At 34.9% G+C, this 15699-nt stretch overlaps 3 protein-coding genes across 3 annotated transcripts; all 3 read left to right on the top strand.

Annotated features, from left to right (window-relative positions):
* Positions 1-750: 750 nt before the first annotated feature.
* LOC142532921 (membrane-associated protein VIPP1, chloroplastic) lies at positions 751-8102 on the top strand. Its single transcript, XM_075639470.1, has 11 exons — positions 751-893; positions 1692-1807; positions 1909-2019; positions 4946-5010; positions 5085-5166; positions 5702-5776; positions 6000-6070; positions 6159-6241; positions 7064-7128; positions 7473-7547; positions 7966-8102. The coding sequence occupies exons 1-11, from the start codon at positions 788-790 to the stop codon at positions 8080-8082; spliced, it is 966 nt and encodes a 321-aa protein (XP_075495585.1). The 5' UTR covers positions 751-787; the 3' UTR covers positions 8083-8102.
* A 1266-nt stretch (positions 8103-9368) lies between these two features.
* Positions 9369-11624, top strand: LOC142532445 (uncharacterized). The gene is made up of 6 exons (XM_075638744.1): positions 9369-9591; positions 9695-9891; positions 10106-10116; positions 10186-10486; positions 10974-11386; positions 11488-11624. Exons 1-5 carry the CDS (start codon positions 9369-9371, stop codon positions 11274-11276), a joined length of 1035 nt encoding a protein of 344 aa, XP_075494859.1. The 3' UTR covers positions 11277-11386; positions 11488-11624.
* Positions 11625-13745: 2121 nt separating this feature from the next.
* LOC142532576 (thioredoxin F1, chloroplastic-like) lies at positions 13746-15683 on the top strand. The gene is made up of 3 exons (XM_075638879.1): positions 13746-14100; positions 15235-15334; positions 15418-15683. Exons 1-3 carry the CDS (start codon positions 13811-13813, stop codon positions 15550-15552), a joined length of 525 nt encoding a protein of 174 aa, XP_075494994.1. The 5' UTR covers positions 13746-13810; the 3' UTR covers positions 15553-15683.
* The last annotated feature ends 16 nt before the right edge of the window (positions 15684-15699 follow it).

Here is a 15699-nt window from a genome sequence, read left to right on the forward strand (position 1 = left end):
TATATAATTTTTTAAGTTTCTAAAATGATGTATTATTTTGAATTTTTAGTTAAAAAAATTTTGATAAAAAATTTAATTTCGTTCAATAATTTTTTCATTGTTTCTGTAATAATATTAAGAGAAATAGACATATCAGAAAATAATATTCACTGTTTTATGGCTCCATTACGCATATATATTTTTCAATTTTGTTCATTTTTGAAAAGAAAATATTACAAGTTTTGCAGCGCAATGGCAGTCTTCTCATCAATATTATTTATACTTCTACACTGTTTTATTGAAATTGAGGACATGATAGTAATCACCTAGGAAAGACATCAATTTGTTCTTCTAATTTTATCGTTATATGATATTAATATTACATTATTGTTTTTTGTTTTTTAAATTTCAACACATATTTTTATTTTTATTATTTCAACAATTCAAATATCAATTTAGTCATTCATACTTTGTCAAATTTCACTTTAGTCAATCAATAATAATAAAAAATTGTACATACACATATCGCGTGTGCAGATTAACTAATCCGTATAATTCATTAGTGCCGGCCTCCCCCAAATATTATGTTTTTTTTTTTTTAAAGGAAAATATTGCTTAAAAAATATTTGTATTTATTTTTTCAAAGTTTTTTGAAGTTAGAGTTTGTGTAGATTTTGGGCTACAAACGAATATGGATTTGTCCAAATTTAGGATAGGCCCATTCATTAACCCAATAATGATGATGATATTGATAGTTATACATAGACATACATAATGGCGGTAACAGCAGCATTTTACAGTGACAAACATGGCTTCTTCTACGGTTACTCCCCCTGCTCCCTCCTACAATCAAGTGGCAGTTTGCGTGAAAGTAACCGCTCTCGGCTTCAGACCAGCCTTCTTTGGCCATGGAGGTCACTCTTCACCTTCCTCTTATTTATCTTGTATTTTAATTGTTTGTTTTTCGGTGAAATTGAGGTTGTCGGGTTTGTGGTTTGGCCATCTAGGTGTAAATTGAAAATGGGAATTCGATAATTCTATAGTCGGGTTCAATTATATGAGGTATTTTGTACGATTGCATTTCATGGATTTTGTTTCATGATTCTGTCACCTTGTTGACATGGATGCTGATTAGATTTGAAAGAGACCTGTAGTCTGTAGTTTGGTTATTATCGAAAGTTCTAGCTGGGGGGATTTAAAGTTTCTTGTAGAATTATTTGTCCTGTGCACACCCCTACTTGGATAGTTTGAAGTCATGTCTTATTAGAATGCAGTTCCCAAGCTATATTTTATAAAAATTATGGTATGTGCTATATTCCGAGCTTATTTATATTTGTTGTCATCTATAATGTTTAATCTACGGTGGCTCTTAAGTTCAGGATCGTGTTCTTCGTAAAATGCCGCTGTTATCTATCTATTTTTTTCATTGGCAGCAAAGTTGCAGGGTTCTTTTCTGTGCGTTAAATGTTATTTGGTTTCTAGTGGTTCATTGGGTTCTTGAATGTCACATTGTTCTTAGTTTTTGAATTTTGAATGGTTTTTCCCACTATTTGTTTATCTGGAGGATGAAATTATAATTATATGCAAATTATTTTCCTCTGTTACAGTTACTTTTTTAAGTTTCACAACTACTTGCTAATTATAATGTATAGGTGTTTCCTTCCTTGTGTTGCATTTGATGCTTATTTTGGAGCTAATTTTATCTGTTGCAGTGGGTACTCCAAAATATTCTGGAATACGATTATGTTACTCTGTGAAACCTAGTCATGGAATGGGTGCTCTTGGTACTCAGATGAACCTCTTTGATCGGATTGCTAGAGTTGTTAAGGTTGTTTAACTTCTTCTTTTTTACTTTTTTGCGTAACTAAAATGACTCCGTTGAAGAGCTTATGTAAAGTTACTGATTATAGTTAACTTTTTAAAGTGCAGTCCTACGCAAATGCAATCATAAGCACATTTGAGGACCCTGAGAAAATACTGGAACAAGCTGTACTTGAAATGAATGATGATTTGATTAAAATGCGTCAGGCTACAGCACAAGTATGTCATAATTTGATGCTGATTTGTTTTTCTTTCCTTTTTCCTCGATAGTAAAGTGATTCCTTTCGAGAGCGAGCGGAACCTGACCTTTCTTTTAGTTCTCTTTATTGATTTTTTGGGGATAACTTATAATAAAGTATAATGATTTTTTTGTTTAAATAATAGCTCACATTCTATGGACCAACTTGGGATATAAATCCCAAACACGACGTGCCATGAGAAACTTCACCTCGAAATATCAGAAAATGTTGTTGGGTTGTGGATTCTCATTATTTTGTCTCTTTAAGAGAATGAGTAGTGAGTTCTGTGGTTGCCTAAGACAAAAGCAACTCAGCCTCGTGTTTTTGGACTTCTCATTACAATTTTGATCATAAACTACTGAAAGTTCTAATAATTTAACTCCTGCGCAGAAGTGAATTCAAAACACGTAATTTGACAAGTCATTTGTTTATGTAATTTTATAGTGTCTGTGTCATGAGCATCCATTGCACTTATATGGAAAGTTCAAGTCCAAATGATTATTCTGCTATGAACTTTTGTAGGATTTGTTGTTGTTTTGTCATTTATTTAAGTTTCAAATAAATAGGATCATTACATAGTAGAGTATTTTTTTATGTATATTAGGATATGATTTTCTTTATTTGAATCAGTGTACTATATTATAAATAAAGTGTGATTCTATTAATAAAATTATTAGCAATATTATGTCACAAGATCTGAGCTTCTCCCTCAACGAGCCTTTAAAACTAAGATTTCGGGTTCTCTAAAAAACGAGCCTCGAAACCATATCCAAAATATATTGATCATCCCATTACATGATCCAAACATTATCCAAACCTGGGACCAGAACAAATTGGTATCAGAGCCAACTGTCTTGGAGGATTTTCACACCTTGCAGCAACAATTCGAAGCATTTATCCAGATGTACTAGGAAGATAGGGCTGCAAACAAGTGTCGGCAGCTAGAACTCCTTGCCCAGCTGGAAGCATTATCCTCAACTATCTCTGCAAACAGAACTGAAGCAGTATGGGTAAGGACAAGGGCAGAAGTACTAAGGAGCTGCGTGGGGGCAAAGCCACAAATGGCAGCACATTGTCATTGTCCATTGCTGCGGCTAGACCAAGTGCACATGGAAGCAAGGAAGATAGCAGTTGTATGAAATGTATGAACGACTAGCGAAACAGGGAGCTGCATGGCAGCAGCAGCACATTTGTGCCCAAACCCAAGAACTCGAAATGGGATTTTCGAAAGCACAAAAGGATGTCCAATCCACTAGGATGTCTAAACAGAAGCCAACGGTCCTTTTGGCATCAACAAACAATGGAAAAAGGAAAGGGTGGATTGACTTCTTTTTACCTTGAAAGCAATGTCCAACTCGTTTTTTAAGCTGGAACAAGATTGTCCATGGTTACAGGGGGAGAAATTTAAGAACCACTGCCACCTATGCCTAATCTTTTAAATACTCCAACAGCAACAATCATTCTTGAAGAGATCCAAGCAACTACTTGCATGGACTGAGGTTGCCTACACTTTTCACGTTTTTGAGGATAACCATGATCTCCAAGGGGGAGTAATATCATGAGCATCCATTGCACATATATGGAAAGTTCAAGCCCAAAGGATTATTTGTATGATTTGTTGTTATCTTGTCATTTATTTAAGTTTTAAATAAATAAGATTATTTTATAGTTAGAGTAATTTTTTATTTATATTACGATATGATTTTCTTTATTTGAATCATTGTACTATATTATAAATAAAGTGTGATTCTATTAATAGAATTATCTGGAAAATTATCACAATATTGTGTCACGAGATCTCAGGTTCTCTCCCAACGAACTTTAAAACTAAGAGATCGCGAGGTTATCTCAAAACGAGTCTCGAAACCCTATCCAAAATATGGATCATCTCATATCATGATCCTAACCTGAGACCATAACTGTCTGACAAACAAATCATAACCAGAAAAGAGACCTATTGAAAAAAACAATCATGTTGGCCATGTATTATCAACACTTAAAATTTGAGTTACAGTTAAATGCAATTTGAAAAACCCTCTAAGTGTCTACAATTGGATCTCTTGTTTTTCTGTTCTTTTTGTTTCCTCCCTCTGAATCAAGAAAGGGTAAGGATGAAGAAATTATCTATCATTCTTAGGACTAAGAAATGCTCCATCATTCTTAGAATTGTCTGCTGAAACTTAGTTACAACTAATTAAGGATTATGCTAGTGAACAGTGATGCAATTCATAAGATTGAGAATTTTTTTGGGGGGTGGGGGTGGCGTGGGGGTATTGAGGATGCAAGTGCGAGCAAGTGTGTGGTACATAATAAACTAAACAAAACCTTAAGGAAGTTTGGAAGGGTTTCAGAGAGAAAATATGCACTACTTGATAGAATACTTGATATGTAAAATTGAAGGCTTTAATAGACTAAACAAACATTTTAAGGAACTTTGGAAGGGTTTCAGAGAGAAAATATCTACTGCTTGATAGAATACTTGATATGTGAAAATGAAGACTTGATATTATTTAGACATAACAATGGGATTATGGGAAGCTTTGATCATTTCAATCCAACGGTGGAGATGGGTCTTTTGGAATGCTGTGCCAACTTTTATTAGTCTAGATAATTCTACTTAGCGATTCTATAAACCTGATGATTTTAGGAATTTTATGATGAATTTCAGGTGTATAATATACAAAATTGGAGAATATGCTAGAAATGTTCGAAGCCCCCCAAGCACCTTCCTTGTTCACCGGGGAACTGCTTTTGCCATTTTCCTACCCGACAAGTCATCCAATTTATTTGCTTAGTTCTAGATTATGCTATCCGCCTCTCTGTTTAATTGCTCGATAAATCTTAAAGTTAACCGATAAGATTTAAATTTCGGTATGGAGACTTATCCATGCCTGTCTTTGTTGTAGGTTTTGGCTTCTCAGAAGCAGTTAGAGAACAGATATAAAGCTGCACAGCAAGCTTCTGAAGATTGGTAAATGCCAAGAATTGTTTTATTTTGCATCTTTGATCTTCTTGAAGTAGTGGCTCATAGTTTTAACATCACAGGTACCGGAGAGCACAACTTGCTCTTGGGAAGGGTGATGAGGATCTTGCTCGTGAAGCTCTCAAACGAAGAAAATCTTACGCTGTAAGGGCTATGAATCTCTTTTATTGAAGTTGGTGACTTTTATATTCCTTATAGAGAATTATACAGCTACATGATTTAGTAATCTCAAAAGAATGGCGAAAAGTTATTGTTCTGATTTTGATATTATTGTCTAAGTTCCATTTTTGCACACATTCAATCGGGATATATGGTGAACACTAGTGTTTTGAGACACACAATACATGTGCATGACAAGTTGTTTGACAAGGCCATATTTCATAATATCTGTCATCTGTTTTAGAAAATGAACTAGTTGGATAAAAGCTATAGGATAATGAACAGATTCTAGAAATACTGGAGATAATGACGCATCAATGTAAAGTTGTTGCAAGTGATAAGTTAATAAGGGTTATTTTTTTATTAAATTCTTTTTGTTACAACCAAAGGGTAAAATTAAACTTTTAGCCCCTTTTTTCCTAATATGAAGTAGCATTTTCTTTGTAGATAATAAGATTTAAATATTCTAAACAAGGTTAATATGTATGCTTTCTCAAATTGCTCTGTATCAATTTTACAGGACAATGCAACTGCTTTGAAAACTCAGCTTGATCAGCAGAAAAATGTAGTCGATAACCTTGTTTCAAATACACGGGTGGGTTTCATTAGCTGCTACTACATTCATGTTTCTTTTGTAGATTTATTTCGTAACATACACTCGTACGGGAAGATACATACATTTTGTTTGGTCAATAGCTCTCTCTTGCATAAATGATGGCACTCGTATCTAATTTGCTCGAGTTACATATATTTTTGTTCATATTTGTGATTCATCACTGATGAGAAGTTATTTTCAAATCTTCAATAAATCTATGCAGCTGCTAGAAAACAAAATACAGGAAGCTAGGTCTAAGAAAGATACACTAAAAGCACGAGCTCAGTCTGCCAAGTTCGTTCTCCCCCTTTCTAATTGCATTCTTTCCTGCAACAGTTTGCAATTTGATCTGACTGGCTGTAACTGCTCATTTTTCCTGTAGAACTGCAACTAAAGTGAGTGAAATGTTGGGAAACGTAAATACAAGCAGTGCTTTGTCAGCTTTTGAAAAGATGGAGGAAAAAGGTAAGCTGACCGCCTGAGGAAAAAAGGTGGCTTATGTCATGTGTTACAAATGTTCTTGTTTAAAAGCTTGTTTTGTAGTCTCATATCCATCATTGAAAAAGAAATTGGTTTAAGCTTTGTACGCTAGGGCATTAATTTTATCATAACCACCTGGTTTAGAAAGTTAATAAAGATGTCAGAAAGGCAATAGTTTACCATATGTTTTGTCCATTTAAGACGGATAATCTTATTCATGGGCAAGGGGTAGTGACAGTGACAGTATTGACAAGGGGTATGTATCTTACACCTCAATGCTTATGGTTGACTAAGCTGGAATGTAGTTCAAAATTTTAATTTATGTGGATGGAGGTACCTAAGAACTTTCAGCAAAGCAGGGCAAAGAGGCTCTGAACCTTCTGTTGGCAAATTCATGAAGCACTTCGGGTATGTGTGCCGAGTGGTTTTGTCAAATAATTAATTTTTAATAACGTGATGTTTTAAAATTTTAAAATATATTGTATATGTTATAAGGGAAAGATGAAAGTTTGAATTTAAAGTAATTGATTATGTTGGGATACCTGAAATTAGAAAATGAAATAAAAATGATATGCAAGTGTTTTTTTTTTTTAAAAAAAAAACAAAAGCTCTCATTACTTCTCTCTTTTTTCTCATTACTGACTTGGTGATCGCATAAAATTACAATCAGTCTTAGTTGACCCTCTTCATTGACATTGGAATTTTGATATGATTTCTTCATGGTGGCCTGTGAATTGTACAGAGCTACAAACACAAACCAGTCAAACTAGAGTACCTGAAAGTTAAAATTTTCTCCTTCTCTAACAGTTATGGCAATGGAAGCTCAGTCGGAAGCACTTAATCAGTTAACAAGTGATGAACTTGAAGGAAAGGTAGCTCTCTTCTACGATTGTGTTATACCACGTGCATTTTTTCCTTCCTTCGTCCTTTTTCTAGGGCTAATTTTACGATCCATGGAAAGGTAAATTGTCTATATATCGTGTTTTGAATCACCTAGCCTTTCAAATATAAATGCCGTTAGGCAGTTTTCGTGTTCAACCTCTGTGCATTTCTCAGAAAGATCATATCAGATCATCCCCGATATTTGTTGTCTTTGTTAGTTGTAAAACAACAAGGATTATGTGTGCTTTCTTTTTTACTTATCATTTCTATTACATGGGAGAATTTTTCTTCAGATGAACTTGGATTTCATCGTTAAGATCATTATATTTTGCAGTTTGCTATGCTTGAGACTTCTTCAGTTGATGATGACCTTGCCTCCTTGAAGAAACAAGTATCTGGAAGCACAAAGGTAAATCACAAATCGCTTTTCCCCTTGCTCCTTACCTATATTTTTTTATTTCTTGTTTCCTTTTTCTTTTATATATTGGTTAAGGATTCTAATCAGATAGGTTCCATTCCACTCTACATTTGCTTCTGATCATGGTTTCCTTGAAAGTCACTATTGTTTGCTTTCTTTGCCAGAAAATTAAAAAATTGGGGATTTGCTTGGGTTTGTTGATTTCCCTTTTTCGAACAAAATATGTTCACAATTGACCAGTCATAGAGTCAGGAAATATATGTTGTGGGGACAACGCAAAATTTCAAAATTTTAAAATCTCTAGGGGCGAAATAACAGTTTTATAGTATAGAAAGCATGTACTGTTAAATGTCCAGCCCTCCCTCTCTCTTTACCTCTGCATTTGACTTGAATGCTATCCATAAAGCAGAAGGGAGAGCTTCCAGCAGGAAGGACACCTATCAGCACGAGCTCTGCATTCAAGTTTCAAGATCCTGAAATCGAAAAGGAACTGAACGAGTTAAGGCAAAAGGCCAATGACTACTAGCGACGAGAGTTAATTTTTTTCAAGAAAAAGGTTTCTCCGATGACACACAAGCGTGGATACAGGAACTGCTGTTGATGGAAAGGAATTTTTATCGACATGTTTCCACACTATTTATGAAGTTTTGTACAATATCTGCTACACGATCTTGTCTGATAGATGATAAAAATAACTTGAGAAATTTGTTTGATAGTCAATTGTCCTGGGCTCTGTGAAGATTCCATTAGATGCAACTCTCATTTAAGTTTCAGTTCAAATCTCAGCCCCTTCATTCTTTTTGTTTCAATGATAGCCCCTTTGGGAAAGTTATTAGCTTCGTCTCTAGGTAATAAATTTCTATACATATTTTTTTAATACAATATTATCAAATAATTAAGATCACAGCGAATAACATCGCTTTTTAATCGTGAAATTCTATACACCGTTTGCCATCACCATTTGTGTGTAAATTTCTCCCCTTAGGGACAAAGACGTTATTCGATTACATATACATTAAAACGATTAAATCTTTCGGCCATTGATGACAATTTGGCAATAGTTAGTTTCGATTTTGTATTAACATCTTTTCAGACGATTTTGTTTATATCATGTCAAATGTTAATATAATTTATCTGACTAACACGATGTAATCAACAATGACAGCGATGATAATAACATTTACGGTAGTCCTGTTTTCTTAGTTTTAAAAGAAAATTAATTAAGCTGTGAAAATGAATGGCACAAAATCTAAAAATTGGAAATTTGTTTTTCTGTGGATTTTGATCTTCATATTCGAAAAATCTGATGGAACAATCGTCTGAAACTGATCTAGCTTTGCTTCTTCAATCGGACGATTAAGAAGAAGCAGAAGACTCTGCTGCAACTGAAGCTGATCAACTTTTGCTTACTGTCGACGAAATCATCCTCAATCACTCCTCTCCGTCTCCACCATCTTCACCCCGCGATGACGTTTTCTTCCCCCCGCCGGCGGGAACAATCACAACATAGGGTGGCAAATGTGTATACTTCTAATTATTTGGCTTCTGGTGCTATTGGGGATACCTATAGAACCAACTACGTGGGTGAGGTTTTGCCACATTTATTTGGTGGTGGGGTGGTGAAATCTAATTCCAAACCTGGAGCTGCTCTGGAGGCTGCCGCAGCTGCCTCTCGCTCTATTCCCACGCCCTACGCCCCACGCAGTGGCCATCAAGTCGATGAGAGCAACCACCGGTGCTATGCGGAGTGCGGTTTCTGAAACTTCGGCAATAGCTGCTGTCAATGATAAATTGTTACTATCACACTCATCCATGGCCTCCGGTGGTACTCGGAATTCGTTTGGCTCTGGCGGTGATTTAGAGGGATTAGGCTTTTCTGTGTCTGTGGAAGCAGAAGAGGTTGGATGGGAGGAACTTCAATCGGCCAAACTTGATTCAATCTCCGAAAATGCTGATGCTGGTGGAGGACATTCTTCTGGACGGGGTGTCAATGAGGCTGAGGTTTTAACCAACTTTAAGACCTCAACGGAGGTGGGTGATATTGAAATACCTCGGATAGCTAACGGGGAGGAAAAATGTGCCACTTTGAATTTTGAAACCCTGAATGCCCTCCCTGTTGAAAATTGAAAACGAACCAGTTTTGGATGAAGTAAGTGAGGTAACTGCTGAAGGCTTTCCTTCTGATATAACTGGTGAAGAAGACGTGGCTGCCCAACACCTGCCCGTTGTTGTGGATATGAATATGCCATATGGTGATGAACACAAGACTAGAGGAGAAGAATCAAGCGATCTCAGTGAAGTAGTTTCTGAACACGGGGATCTAGATTTTCACCAAGTCTGATTCTCGACCTGCGTTTAGCCTGAAAATTCTTACCTGCGTTGCCATACTTAACAATGCTGTCATTTATTACTGAGACGTCATCACTGACGTGATTCTCGACCACCTGTGAATTACTTTTATTGAAACAACCGCCATCAATTTTCTATTCAATTGAAACAAACATGGGTAAGATTGCATTTATTCTTTAAATAAGAGCATCATGTTTCAGATACATGATATGTAGTTAACTTGTTGGTCTTTTTTCTTTTTAAACCAATTCTAACTTGGTTATCTCTTGTCGGATTCAAGTGATGCTAGAGTAGATTCGGGGGGAGAAGTGCTCGAGTATTCTCTTGATGGATCGTACAGTCAGGTGGAAGACAAAGAGAAGTACAAAGCTAAATGGAAAGTCTCCAGGCCTCGTACAAGTCACATGAGGAAACTGTTCACCATATTCATTAAAGAAATTGTCGAGGGAATGATTGGATATGTTAAGCTTCCGAGGATCACGTTGAAGCTACTTTCTGATAATGGCAATCAGGAATTTGGTGATTTTAAACTTATAATACTTGGGATGCTAGGAACATATGATTTTGAGAAAAGAATTCTGGTAGTCTTCTTTTTCTTGTATACTTTTTCTGCTTTATTTATGTTTTTTACATATAATGATGATAATTTTATTATCCAACTGGTGCGTTATAATCGTGATTGGTTGTATGTCGTAGATGATTTACCCTTTTAATTGTCGTTAAATTGGTTGAATAAAAATGCAGAACATTCAGAGCAGTAATTTTTCCTTTTTAGTTTTCGTTAAACTTTTTGTGAGTTGAAAACAATTGTGCAGCTTCTTTCCTGGTAAGATATATTCCTTGCACTTGTATTTTGGTTTTGTTTCTTTTGCATACAAGGTGGTAATTTGTGTGTAAGCCTGCTAGACCGACCGAAAATAGCGTGTGTAATAGCATTTGGTTGTTATGCTGTGTACTTTTTACATGTTCAGTGCATTGCCGTCTTTGACTTTTGAACCTGTTGGCAGCATATATTCCTCGTAAAATTTTTTGGTAGTTACTAATATAACTGTTTTCTCTGTTAAATAGGACATTGCAAACGATTTGATCCAAGATGATACATATTATACCATGAGTTTGCTCAGGAAGGGGGCTTCTCATGGTTATGCCCCACGTAACTTTGTCTGCTGTATATGTAACTCCCTTCTTGCCAAAAACTCTGTTTCTAAAGTTCAAGTATTCAGTTGTGGTCATGCAATGCATGTACATTGTGAGCCTGAGGAAAATGAGGATTCATTTAAGGGAACCTCTGCTGGATGTCCTATTTGTAATTCTAGGAAAAAAACTATCCAGGGTCAACGGAAAATCCTGTGTTTGGCGATAATGGATTAGTAAGCAAATCCTTGATAAGGGCACAACAAGCAGGTGGGATGCAAACATTGCATCCCCGTGATCAACATGATATCTTTGAGAACTCATTTTTCTCTCATACAGCTTCGAGGGTATGATTATATATACCTCTGCTCAATTATCCTTTGCTGTTATAATAGTTTTCACGTGTACATTCTATCAACTTTTGCATTCCTGAATTTGGTTGGAACAGTTTGAACTCTTGAATAGTCTTCAGAAAGACCAGAAATTATTTCAACTTGAAAACTCAGTTCAGTTGAGGCTAGCACCACCTGCTATTTACCATGAAAAGGTGAAGAAAAGAGCAGAAATTTCAGGCAGAGAAAGCACCAGCCGTGTTCCACAGAAAAATCATCTAGTAGGCGAATAAGGGATATAAAACTGAAAGGAGTATCATTACGTTCCACCCTGAAAACCAATATATTAAGTGAGTTATTTTATCCAAGAAATTCTTACATCTTATTCTCATGGGAAATTAAAACTAAATGTGTAATTGATTATTATTTTTTTGAAGGGAATGGAAATATTGGTGAGAAGTGAAGCAAACATTCCTTGTACGCTTTTATGGCCATGCTGCTGCTAAATATTTTGGTTGGTTTTACAAATTCTCTCTCCATTGCATTTTATAATTCATTTTATTTCTTCATTGAATTCACATGTATCAGTATTAAATAAATGATGATAGGGGTGTGGCTTTGGAGTTGCATGCTTGTGAAATCTCTATAATTCCCTAACATTCCAATTCCTATTCACTAGCGAACTCTCAGAATTTCTCATCTCAGCATGAGTTAGGTCCAACTTCTCATTTCGTTATTCGCTGTTCCATTGTGTAATGAAGCAGGGCCATTTTTTTATCGTTTCACAACACTCTAGTTTCCTGTCTCATCGCTTCTAGTCTTTCCTCCGAACTTCAGCCATTGTAGTGTTTGAAAACAATCGACATAAACTCAAATACATAGTGACTATCATCACAAACCACCTCCATCAAGCAAAACCCCACTGGCACTCGGCCAACATCTGCTTTTCTAATAAACCACGAGTTTCCTTTTTTCGTTGCAACTCAACCCCGTAAATCGCGTCATGGCTTGAGATCTTTTGAATAACATTATTGATTCATTGGTATCATAAATTCTAGACTTTTAATGACTTTATAGAGTTTAAAAGTTTAGAGGTATTCAATATAGATTTTTATATATTTTATAAAAGTTCAATGGTATTAAATATAACTTTTTGTACAGTTTTAAAAAATCATATATATTTCGAGCTTGAATTTTAAAAATTCTACAAAAGTCTGTATGTATTCAAAATATCGATAGATTTTTAATAACTACATGGAATTCTGTCAAGTATAAGAATTTAAAGTCTAAGATACAACTATGAAATGTCAAAAAATATATTTGATTCAGCCTGAAGATTTGGATTGACATTTGATTGAGAAATATCTCAAAATCACATATTCATTTTTATTTTTATTAAAAATAATATCGATATAAATACTAATTTTCATTCTTTTCTCTTCCATATATTTTTTCTTTTATTTGAATTTTTTAAAATCATATTTTTTATAGTTAACAATAGTTTAAAATCAAAATTATTATCATTTTTTATTTTATTTTTCGAGTTTCGCTCACAAAATCTCGTAAAATTTAAAACATATATAAAGATAATTATATTAAATTAAATATATTAAAATTTATAAAGTTACACTAATAGCATATATTTTAACATACTTATTCTCTATTTTCACGTAAAAATAATTGTTTTGTTTATTTTTTTGTTTGACGTATTGCCAAAAACAAAATTGATATATTTTTTATAAAAAACATTATTTACAATAAATTTAGTATTAATGTATTTATTATTTTTCGTAAATTAAATCAATAAACAAAATATTATTTAGATAAAATATTTTAAATAAATAAAATTTACTCACTTTAAACTGTTAGTTCGAAAAAAATTAAAAAAATCTCAAATATAAATTACAAAATCCAATTCTTCACAAAGTTTACCAATGTTAATAAAAATAATGCAAAATAAGTTCACGAAATTCCGTGAAAATCTTTAATAATATGTGAAATTATACAAAAAATAGTAAAATTTATAACTCCACAAAAATCAATTATTTAAAAAAAATCAACAAATCTCTGCGATAAATACAACCTAAGTTGACATGGATATTGACTTGGATCATTTTCTGTAATTTCTTGATCCTCCTATATCAACTTTGTGGCGCAAAGCTATTCCTTCTCTCATTTTCTTTTCTATTATTACAATATTTTGAGATATTATTAAGATGGACCGTTTGCCTGTGCCACAAATATTATGTCGAAATCCCGAAATTCACCCAAGATATTCCCAAATCCTAAGGATTCTCGAGGCTAAAATAGTTATTTCACAGCGCCATCACTGATAGTCCCATCTCCATGTGTGTGTATATATATGTTCTCCACTAGTATTCCAGGCCTCGGTGCCTTCGATCCATTCTCTGTACGTTCTAACATTTCCAAGTGTGCAAAATGGCTTTGCAGTTCTACAGTGCGTCAGCGTTGAGTTCGTTGGCGCAAAATCCGGTGTCCCACAAGATCATTTCGGGCCAACCTGTGGTCTGTGTTGCAGGTGATTACCGCCGGACGGTGATGAGGACGGAGAGGCGGCTGAGAGTGGGGTCTCGGGTCAAGGCGAGTTTGGACGCCGCAGCCGCGGTGGCGGAGGTGGGCAGAGTGACTGAGGTCGGTTTGCATACCTTCTGGCCCATCGTGGAAGCAGCTGGCACTAAGGTTGTAGTCGTCGATATGTACACTCAGTGGTGAGTTCATCATAATTATCCCGGTTTTCTACGTGCGTCGATCCTGCTTACTGTTGTTGATTTATTAGTTGTTTCTATTGTGAAAATTTGTCAGCGTTCGTTGATTTCAATTGAATGTTGATTGTTGATTTCATGTTGGAATTGCTAGGGTGGTTGTGAATGGATCAAACTAGGTTCAATGAAGCAGCATTGTGATACGAACATTGGGCCGAAGATGAAATTTAAAGTTTATAAACTCAATAGTACATGAAAAAGAATGCATCTTGCTATTGTTTTTTTTAATATATAAAACAAGGAATCTAAATAATTAGTTGCAATCATCTTTGATTAGGATCCACAAGTATACACTTTGTTTTTTCCTAGACGTTTTTATAATCTTGCAGTTTTAAACAATAAAAAAACCCCAATCCGGGGAATGAATTCAATAGTTTCATGTTTGATTCATTTAGTGACGTTTCAAGATCCACAGCTTCTTATGGACGTGATCCAGTAATGATGCACTTGACCAGAGTATATATGCCATGATTTGATGGCCATTTTCATAGCGATTGTTCACAATCTCGTGGACTGTGCTACATACATTGAATTCATGTGTGCTGATACGTTACCACGGTAACAATAGGAAGAGCAAGGAACTTTTTCATTTCAGTTCAGCCATCAGAGTGAAGTTCTGTCCTTTTTCTGTCATTGAATATGTTAGCGTAGATTTTTCTTGGTTGGTCTATTTCGGTTGACGGAATTTGTTGAACTCATCCAGGATCACAAGTGTTTGGCATTCACGAAATCATCATTACTTGCAGTTTTAGGATATTACTTTCACAGTTTCATTTCAAAGCCTTGGAAGTTCCACGGAAGTTTAGGATATTAGCAATTTATACCAAGATTTTAGAGGAATCTGATATTTGTGAGAACCGGTGATATATCTCAAGAATTGAACACTGGTTATTCTTGGGTGGTGGGTTTGCTTTTTGCAAAAACCATTTATTTAAGGTGTCAATATTGTCATTTTTATTCAACCTAATTGTATCTGCGTCCAATTTTTGATATGGTTGAGATCTAATGCTTTAATTGCTTATGAGTATGCTAAGTTTTGGTCATTTTTCAAAACCTTTGGATTTGGTTTCCAACATACAGGTGCGGTCCATGTAAGGTGATGGCGCCAAAATTTCAACAATTGTCTGAAAAATATGATGATGTTATCTTCTTAAAGCTCGACTGCAACCAAGATAACAAGGTGCGTGCGGTACTATCTCGTCTCTTTTTTCTAAATCTATGCATCAAACTCAAGGTTGATGTTTTATGATGATCCATCAACAGCCTCTGTCAAAGGAACTAGGGATTAAGGTGGTTCCTACATTCAAGATATTGAAGGATAGCAAGATTGTAAAAGAAGTAACTGGAGCCAAATATGATGATTTAGTCCTCGCCATTGAGAATGCAAGAAGCAGCTAGAACTCTTTTTAATTTTAAGCTTGTTTATAACTTTGTTAAGTAGATGAACTTTTATGATTCTAAATTCGTGCAAATAACAATTATAGCTCTAAAAGTTGGTGAGTGGTGCAAAAATATTTGAGTTGTTCAAATGTTTGTGGGTTAACG

This window comes from Primulina tabacum, chromosome 18 (assembly GCF_025594145.1).
Source record: "Primulina tabacum isolate GXHZ01 chromosome 18, ASM2559414v2, whole genome shotgun sequence".
Classification (NCBI taxonomy): Eukaryota; Viridiplantae; Streptophyta; class Magnoliopsida; order Lamiales; family Gesneriaceae; genus Primulina; species Primulina tabacum.